The sequence below is a fragment of the Poecilia mexicana genome, unplaced genomic scaffold (assembly GCF_051168715.1).
Source record: "Poecilia mexicana isolate PSO_F unplaced genomic scaffold, ASM5116871v1 scaffold_22, whole genome shotgun sequence".
Taxonomy (NCBI): domain Eukaryota; kingdom Metazoa; phylum Chordata; class Actinopteri; order Cyprinodontiformes; family Poeciliidae; genus Poecilia; species Poecilia mexicana.
In genome coordinates this window covers 3,634,088-3,644,021 of record NW_028263391.1, presented here as the reverse complement: position 1 = coordinate 3,644,021, position 9,934 = coordinate 3,634,088, and the positions used below count along the sequence as shown (strand labels likewise).

The window sequence follows — 9,934 nt, the reverse complement described above, 5'->3', positions numbered from 1 at the left end:
TGATTATGATGTATGATTGTTTATATACATCAATAGAGTCCAACATAGCTGAATAAGCATTTCAGTTTGAAAAATCACAGCTCACATTGCAGAAATGAAAGCAATTTTACCTTTTTATTGACTATGTAGACGGGGGGGATGTGAGACCACTTACCACTCACTGATTGATATTTTGCTCAGATACCCCAAGGGCTCTAAACAGAAAAATCACTCTTTCACAAAATACACACCGACTTACATAATGTTTGTGACTGTGACACCCACACAATCACTATTTCACACTCACTTGAGTCCTAAGCTCTGTTGTGGATGCACTGACCAGATGATCCATGTAAAGCATACCCACAGCAAGTCACAGCGTACATCATGGGAGCGCGTTCATGCTTGCAAATACACACATCGACACACTCCTCGGCTGGGGCTTGTTTTTTATTGGCTGGTCTTAACTGCTTTGTAGTATTTTTAGGCCTGTTATTCTGGGGCCTGTCCTGGCAGGCCACTTGTACAGTATTTAAGCCTCCCCACCAACGACTAGGGACCAGTGAGAACACACAGTGGAAACATCACCGGCCGACAGACCGGCAGACATCCACCAGACATAAAGCATTTTGAAAAGAAAGGGTAAGTCGAAGCCTCGACAACATAGAGCAACAAAAAGAATTTTCTGTGTAATTAAGGATTTTTATGGAGTTGCCATAATGAACGTGACATGAACTCAATCATGCTTTTCATTTTTTTTATTATATTTTTTTGCTAGTTGGCATTCAATTTACCCCAACATGAAGGTTGATGCACAGTTTGGGACTTTTTATTGCACTCCAAGAAATGTTGAGGTCAGGGTTAGCCGCGGTCCATTGGCCACCGCGACACCACTTAATGATCTGCAGAGGGACACTTGAGCAGGACAGATGCTAGCCAACACAGGCCTTTAGCCTGGGTCACGGCAGAAGGACGATCACTGTGCCAATGGCTTTCTCTTTGAAATAAGTTGTTTTTTACCAGATGAATGTGTTCCCACATGTGGCTTATTTATATCTCACAATGAACATGTTCATTTGGCTGGCAGGAAAATGTCACAAGGCTTCTTTGTGCTGGAGCTGTGACACTAACTAATGGTTCTAATCTTTGGTTTCATTTATGGTTATGAATAGACTTTATCTAATTGGAGATTTATCACTGTCTTAAATGGAATGTGCTGTAAGAATAATCTCTCCGCATGCAGCATGAATTATGAGGATTAAGAGTCTTATGTGGACAGATACCTCAGAAATGATGTTTCACATCCGTTTTGTTGCCGTAAACAAACCATTTGACGCTCATGTACTTAAATGGTTGTGTGTCAGTTGATTTTTGTTGTAGCTTAGCTTTGTCAGAAATAATGGAAGATTAACAGTCAGGAAATCTGAAAGCTTGGCATTAAATCTAGCTTGACCATTGTCTTCTTATGCAATTCTATTCACACCGCAGTCTGGGCTTTCTCCCCTTCACTTGGATCCTTCCTGTAGAATTTCTACTCAGCCAATCAGCAAACAGAAAGAGTAGTTGTGAACGATGACGGTGATTTTTTTTGTGCTTTAGAATTGTAGTCTGTGTGTAGTTTTAGCAATGGCAGCTGAGCAAGAGAACAAAGTTGTTCAATTTATTTTGGCCAACTTCCAAATAATGATTTAATATTAACAACTGCCTCGTTCGGCTCCGCAGTTCTCTCTTTGCAGTGGAAGGTGGTTGTTAAACAGCGCAGGCAGTTTCCGGTAACATCCATAGCTTTGAACTGGTGCACTACATTCATCACAGACAAGCGTTAGGGACTGGGTAAAGTTTCAAACCTCAACAGAGTCCAAGCCTCCAGGAAGCAATTGTTTCTCAACAGCTGAGAGTCCAGACACTCTGTACAAAACAAATACTGTACAACAAAGGGCTGTTTTTTTACCAAGCTACATTACACCCAATTTTCATTAATTTTACTTCTGATACTCGTTTGGGCTAGTTAACCACTAGAAAATACGAGAGATTATGGCTCCTAATCAAAATGAGTGACTTCCAGGTGGTAGGAACTATTCACTCAAGTTATATAGTCATTTATAGCTGGCTCTGAACAGGTTTATAGAAAATTCAGAGAGAAAAAGGTTCCTCTGGCAGCATAATTTGCCACATGGTCGGCTTTGAAAACACAGCAGCAGACAAGTCCAGTTTCGTCAAAAAGTTGTGCATGAAACATCCAAAGTAAAGGTACAGAGCTGAAGCACCGCAGGGACCAGCACCTTCTTTAAATCCCACCTCCCTTCTCTCTTCACAGAACACCATGCCCCCAGCGTAATGTCTGCCGAAGTTTCATTGCACAAGTTCTCCTTTCCATTCGCCTGCTCTGTAAGCCTTTCTTCTCAAGACAAGGTGACCCAGAAGGTACCTGTACTGGTAAAGAACCCAGAAGTTCACAAACCTAAAGAGAACCTAACGTTAGGAGAGGAGAACCGCATTACAGTTGTACAGGCATTTGTGAAAAATGAGGACCGAGCTCTGGAGAGCACAAAGCCTGCTGACGGGGGTGACACAGTTGCCGCCCGGCCCTCTGTCAATCCAGAAGCCTCCCAGAATGCCATGGTTGCCAGGCAGAGCGTGGCTGAAAATCTGAGAGTGGAGGGCGAGGATCAACGTCCAGCAGCAAAGAGGCAGCTGTCCTCAGAGAGCGCAGCCAAGTCCATCACAGCTGTGAAAAAAAGTGCACTGAGGAAGGAGCCAAATGAACAGAAACACCTGCACCAGAAAGCACAACTGGGACAGGGAGGGGGAGGAAAGGCCACTCTGCCAGGCAAAAGAAAGCATCGAAAGGACCTGTTCAAGAGCCCAGAGGTCTTCCTCAGGCTGGACTCCCATGTCATCAGGGCCGGAGAAGAGGTGAGGACACACTCTACTGTATCGTTACACCTGAAGAACGCCTCCCTTGTGTCCTATCCGGTTGATTATCCTTAGCAGTGCCTGGCCGTTCTCTTTCACCAGTAAATGTAAACAGTATTACCAATTTAAAACTAGCCATTCAATAATTTAGTCCATCTACTGCAGGAAAAAAAAGGCATCAAACAAAGCAGATCTGAGGGTAACCTTCTTCATTTAAAATACATGATCCTCAGCCGTTTAGAAAAAAAAAAAATCCAAAACGTTTTTGATGTTAGATTAGATCTGGCGTTATTGGCCCGTAGAAACTAGTTTTTCTGAACTGGATAGTTAGTTTATATATGTGTGTGTGTGTGTGTGTGTGTGTGTGTGTGTGTGTGTGTGTGTATGTATTGTCCAGCTGAAACTAAAGCGTGTGTATGACGTGAAGACAATTGTACAAAGCATCACACAAGGATGCAGAAACGAGCTGGAGCAACTGCGCGCCATCTGGGTGTGGCTGTGTAACAACATTGGTGAGTTTGCTGAACTACACAACCTTAACCTGCATCATTCTATAAAGTACTAATACTTTGTGAGTGATTCGTTCTACAAGCAGGTGTCAAATCTCTTCACAGAGTATGATGTGAGCGGGTATCTTGGCCACACAGAAAAGCTGAGCTCCCCAGAGGAGGTGATAGCTGCTGGGCGCGGGGTTTGCTGTGGCTACTCCAATCTTTGTACAGAGATGTGCAGGTAATCACAATCACTCTTGATGTCCAAAATGTTATTGCACTGATACAAGAAAAACATATATAAGATAGCAGCTATTTTTAAATTGGCAGTCAGAGTGTCTGTCAAAAGTGTGGAAACCTTTGACTCCATTGGTTTACGTAGTTACTTGTTTTTGAGAAACAAGTGATCTAACAAGCTACTATTTCTAAACCAATAATCTGATTATTTCCTTGGGTGTCGTAGGCAGTCAAAGAAACAGGCTACCCCATTTTGTTTATGGTCATTTCCATAGCAGTACATCTGAATCCAGCTGGAAGTACCACCAGCCCTGGCAGATAACATACACTTATGAGAAAGTGGTGGTTCTACTATGAGATATGATGATAAAGGTCCTTTCTAAATCAACTATAATGGAAATGTTGAACACTACCACCACCCACTAGCCAGGTCAACAATTGGTTACCTTGGAGACTGAATGGAGACTAGTGGATGTTAGGCAAGACCTTAGACATCAAGAGATGTTAAAGTGTTCCTCACCTTGAGTGCTGCTGACTCTCCTAAAATCGGAAGGCAGAATACTTCATCATATCCTCTGGACAAGACGAATGTACACTTTTATCTCACAGCAGAATTTATTTTGAAACAATTTTTTAGTATACAGCAAACCTAAAGAATATTAGCTCATAATGAACAAAAGACAAGTGAAAACATGTTGTGCTTGGTCTTTGTTTACAGAGAAGTGGGAATCAAGTGCCAAGAAGTGCCAGGCCACAGTAAGGGCATCGGTTACCGTCAAGGTCATAGTTTAAAGAATGTGAAGTCGGACCATCTGTGGAACGCTGTGCTTCTGGGGGGGGAGTGGTTCCTCCTGGATGCCTGTTGGGGAGCTGGACAAGTAGATATGCAACATGAAAACTTTGTCAAAAGGTGCAGAAAGGAAATGATCCTAAAATGAATCCATCATTGTTTAGCCTCAAACAGTACTTCGTGCAGAGGAGTAGTCACTAGTTTCCCAGCTTGTAGTATGTTTCTTTCTTACTGGACTTGGAGTTGAGTGCCAAACCAACCTGGTGTTTGTCCTTTTTATCAAGGTTTGATGACTTCTATTTCCTAACTGACCCAGAGGAATTCATCGATTCACACTTCCCAGATGAGGAGAAATGGCAGCTCTTGGATAAGCCCATCTCCATTGAGGAATTTGAACAAAGGGTCTTCAAGACCTCAGCCTTCTTCACCATGGGGCTCAGCCTGATAAGTCCTCTTCACTATCATATAGTCACAGGTCTACATTTTTTTTTATTTTACAGAACATTATGCTGAATGTATGAAAGTTTTTATAGTTAAATGTACTTCTTCTGTACTCCTTTGACTTCTTACTCAGATGATGGGGAGGCAACCATATCCCTCGGTTTCTCCAAGCTGACAACCTTCACCTATGAGATCACACAGCATCAAGATCTCCTCCACTCTGGAGCTTTAGAGCAGAAAGAGTCAATCAATTCCTCCTTTGGCCTTCTAACCGTCTCTCACAGGAGTATGAAGTTGCAGCTACTGCCACCTGAAAGTGACACATACAATGTCAAATTGTTTGCAAGATCTGGAAACGCTACAACTCCTCTGGTTTGGGTTTGCTCCTTCACTGTTGAGTGTCCAAACCCTAGGGCCACTGAGGACATGCCAGAGAACCCTTTCCTGTCCTGGGGCCTACAGCCTTTTGCAGGATCCTTGGGTGTCATAGGCAGTTCCCAGAACAGTGAGGTTGCTGAAGTGGAAGATGGGGTCTTTTACTTAGCGTTGAAGACTTGCCGGCCTCTTATGGTGCTGTGTGAACTTGTCCACCCACAAATGGAAGATGCTGTAGCCAGGTGCTGCCTGGCAACTCAGATTCAACCGGATAACCTCACATGTCATGTCTTGTGTCCATTTCATGGTTTCTACCGACTGTCATTGTTTGTGCGGGACTATGAGAAGACAGAAGATAAGTTCCAGAATGCTGCGAATTACCTATTGCACTGCAAAGAGAAGGTTGTTGGAGTAGAAGAGTTGTTTCCTCCCAATCTGGGTTCGGCATGTGGGCCAGGAACCCGAACGGTAAAGGCAGGGCTATCAAGATTCAGCCACAACTCAGCCATTGTGATTACCCAGCAAGGCAAGTGTAACCTCACCTTCCACAACCAACAGGACCTTGAACTTCACTATGTTCTCAGCAAAGAGAACATAAGCTCAAATTTTCCACTTTCACGTTACGTGTTCTGCACCTATACAGACCGCAAGGTGACTGTGAGCCTCAGTCTACCAGAGGCTGGGGTGTATCGGCTAGGACTCTATGCCCGGATCACTGCCGGAGGAGATTTCAGCCCAATGTGTGATTTTGTTTTAAGGAACAACTCTCCTCAGATAAGACCTCCATTCCCCTGTGTCTACTCTGCCTGGGGGAAAGGATGCGTGCTGTTTGAGCCCCGTGTGGGCCTGCTGGAGCCACTCTCCTGGGTCCTTTTCAGGGTTCGGGTCCCTGGAGCCCTCCGGGTAAGTGTGGTGGGAGAGAGCCGAACAGACCTAAAACTGAACAAGAGCAGAGTCTGGGAGGGGGAAGTTTTCAGTGGAAACAGTCTTCAGCAACTGAAACTGGCAGCTTCTTTGGGTGACTCCAGTGAGATGTCCGTTTTGATGATGTTTGATGTAAAGCAGCTTCAGACAGAAGATGCTAATAAGGACTGACAAACCTCAGAGTCAAGAGAAACCAGTCAAACTGTGAGCTGTGGTCTTTCAGGTTTAAGAGTCAGTTTTAGAACTAAATCTTCACAATAGAAATTATGACTCGACTTTAAAGTGTGAATAGGTGTGTGAGCTACGTTCCAGTGAAGCTCTACGAGACAGTGACTGACTCAAGATTATTATGGAGGTTCACTTTAGATTTATACAAGATTTCTCCAACAGTTCTAGTGCTGGTCATAAAAAACTTGAAGAACCATTAGCAGTAATATTTATCTTCTGAATAACATTAACTGTCTCATAACTTGTATGTTTTACCTTTTGTTCTTTTCCAATCTACTTCAGTTTATTGGGAACATTTTTTGTGCAGTTTGCTAGAGTTCCACTGGTGTACCTCAGTCAGATTGAGGGCTGGGCTTTTATTAGACCATTACACCAGTTTTTTTTTTTTTTTTTGCCTTTGGTGAGCCAAACAGCTGTGGATTTTCTTCTCTGTTCTGACTTACTGTCGTCGTCAGATAATCCAATTTTAAATAAGCTTAGGCAGTTGGTCAAATAACCTCTACTGACTCAGGAAGCCTGTGATATTCAGTTCTCATGGTTGATTCAATGAGAACAAGATGCAAAGGCCCTGCTGCTTCAGAGGAAGCAAACATACAGACCACTACTGTTGTGCTTGACTTTCAGTATGAGGTAGTTCCTGTAAGATGCTTTTTTTTATCTTTTTACTAAACATCTCTACTTCTCCCTCATCTCTCCAATATGCATCTCACTGACCATGCCTTTGTTAAAAATAAAAAAATTCTGACCCAGTGTAGTAGGTGATGAATGTCGTTCATCTGGCGTTAACCTAACTTTATGACTGAGTGAAGACCAGATGCATTTCATAGTCATTATCCGCCTAAGTTCATATACATTTAAAAATGGTGCTAAGTGATGTCACATCAATCAAGAATGCATTGGTGTATAGTCAGTGTGGTATGTAATGCCAAACTGCTGTTAAAAGGTATGCAATAAAAATGCATCGTGAAAATAACAGCTTTATGCAGATTTTTATTCACAGTATTCAAAGTGATGTCTACTTAGATAATTTTATAATTTTTTAAATGCTCACCTCTAAAAAGAGGCAGTAACTGGTTTATCAATCTGCGCCACCTCAACTCTTTTCTGTGCTTCCTTAACCAGAATAAATGTTTTTGGAGTAGGTTTGACCAATAACATTTGTGATATTAAAATATATGGTCTAGATCCCTTAAAAAAAAACCTAAAAACCCCCATTGAATTAGCCCTTTACTTTAACATTAAATTGGAAGGTATGAGTGAGAGCCCAACTTGGGAGCGACAAGCCCGAGGTGTACTATACTAGCATATGTTCTTACAGTGCTAACACCACATTGGAGGATCACACCTTATTCACTTAACAAGGTCTGAGATCATGTTCAGCATTAAAGCATGATTTGTTGCCAGAACATTGAGTTCCCTTTTCATATTCATGTACATTTGGTAAATAAACTCTGCAGTGAGCAGATAAGACACCGTCCATGGTGCCAGAAATAGATGAACTGAAGCTAGGTTCAAGGCTGCTAATCCCACTCTGTCCACAGCACGTCAATATACAGCAGAACACAAGTATGCAAGGCAGTAAATAAAATTTGTTGAAAGTGCTTTTTACAGACACACAGTAGTAAAGTACTGTGCAGAAGGAGAAATAAATTAGGTTAAATTAAGTCGTAACGGTAGATCATTGGTGCCAAGAAGGAAAGCCACCCCAATTTTAAGTTTGTACAGGGAAAATGTCAGAGATTCAGAGAATCAATGAGCAGTAGAGAAGAGAGAGGGCAGTTTTAGCTTGGCCATTTACAGCTTTGTAGTCCAGAAAAAGAAAAAGAATTGTCATCTATCCTACACTCAACTGGGAGACTGAAAAGAAAAGAAAATAGGAGTAATACCAACATACTCCCTATGTTGTGTTGTGTTACTTGCTGGGTAGCAGAATTATAAATGGCTTGGAGTTGTGAAAGAGATGGCTTATGTAGTCTAATGAAAAGCTCATTGCTGTATTCTGGGCATGATGACGACAATGATTGAATGGTTTTCTTCAACACAACTTAGAAAGGCTACTTAAATGGAAAGAGCATGAATATTGATTTGATATGCACTGGAACTGTAAAAAGGGAAGAAGAGCCTGACTAATCTCAGTCATACTGACATTCAAGACAAAACTATGGTAGCTAGAGCAACATGTACAGCTATTAGAGCCATTGTAGACAGAAAGAAAAGTAGTGAATTAGAACAATTTGGAAAAAGAGAGAGAAAGAAAACAAGGAAGTTTCTGAGGTTGAAAAGTCGAAAATGTGCTAAAAGAACTCAGACATTTTCTAGAGAAAAAACCCACATTGTTTTTACTTTTAAATCTGCTTTTTTTTGTAGAAAATCTTCAACTTTGGGAGCTCAGAAATTTCCCAGTTTTCTAGAAAACCTTTTAGATTAATCTTAAGATATCTGAGTTTTTTGGGCAGAAATTTACTCCTTTTTTCTTTCTATACTAGCATAGCTCTATTATTGACACAAAGGTGAAATTAAGTAAAATAAATAAATAAAATAGAATACTTCTCAACTAAAAAAAAAAAAAAAAAAAAAAAAAACTGAAAATGAAATTGGGCCCAGGACTGAAACTTGTGGTACTCCAAAATTAGTCTTAAAACTAGATTTGGACAAATGGTTTAAAGCACAAATGGTTTGCCCTGACTGAATAAATCCTGTCAGATCAGAAGGAAGAAAATCTAAAAAAAATTTAAAAAAATAAAAAAAAGCACATATAGATTAAAAAAAAGAAAAAAAAAAGTTGTCTCCATCTGTGTGAAAGTGAATAAATCCAGCACACCGATCCATTGTTGTAATGACCTGGGCTCACTCAGCAGGCTTTGGCAGACGCTAGTGGAAGTTATGAGTGTTTACATGTTGCTGTCATATAATAGCCCACAAATAGCCTCGGCTCAGCGGCTAGGTAAAAATACAACAATAGAGGGGTGGGCAGGAGAAAAAGGGGAAAGGTGGAGATATGGCGAGTGTTTTAAGTGGGCTAAAAGTGTAAAGGGTGGGTAGTCTTGCCCTTAGTCGCTGGGGAGTAACTGGCGGCGCGGTGGTGGCAGGAGAGGGGCGAGGAAACGCTCATGTCAGAGGTCAGACATGCGGAGGACTGGATCTGCCTGGCAACAATGCAAGGACACGCAAAGGGCCCCGTCTTCCTTTCTCTTTCACACACACACACGCGCACACACACACGCAGGGCTCACGAAGCATTAGGAAATTGAAGGATATGTAGGGCACCATCCTCAATTTCTCTCAGCAGAATTTGGGCCGCTGCTTTCACTTAAAAAAAAAAAAAAAAAAAAAGCAAAAAGAAAAAAACATGTTATGAAAACACACACATAAAAGCTCTTACGTACACTGCTGATCTGTTTAACCCAACTTTCCCAATCCCTCTCTGCCACAGATGGCGCAGATACAAGCTTTCAAAGGCAGGAAGGGCTCATGTTCTCTCACCAGGTGACAAATCCACAGCTGCGCTGAGCTGTCTGGGAGCGCTGCTGCCACTGTCTGGGAACAACCTGTA

The 9,934-nt window shown here is 41.9% G+C and overlaps 1 protein-coding gene across 1 annotated transcript; it reads left to right on the top strand.

The window, feature by feature from the left end:
- Positions 1–379: 379 nt before the first annotated feature.
- ky (kyphoscoliosis peptidase) lies at positions 380–9,688 on the top strand. Its single transcript, XM_088002359.1, has 7 exons — positions 380–621; positions 2,297–2,895; positions 3,293–3,407; positions 3,510–3,627; positions 4,342–4,533; positions 4,698–4,888; positions 4,988–9,688. Exons 2-7 carry the CDS (start codon positions 2,317–2,319, stop codon positions 6,322–6,324), a joined length of 2,532 nt encoding a protein of 843 aa, XP_087858485.1. The 5' UTR covers positions 380–621; positions 2,297–2,316; the 3' UTR covers positions 6,325–9,688.
- The last annotated feature ends 246 nt before the right edge of the window (positions 9,689–9,934 follow it).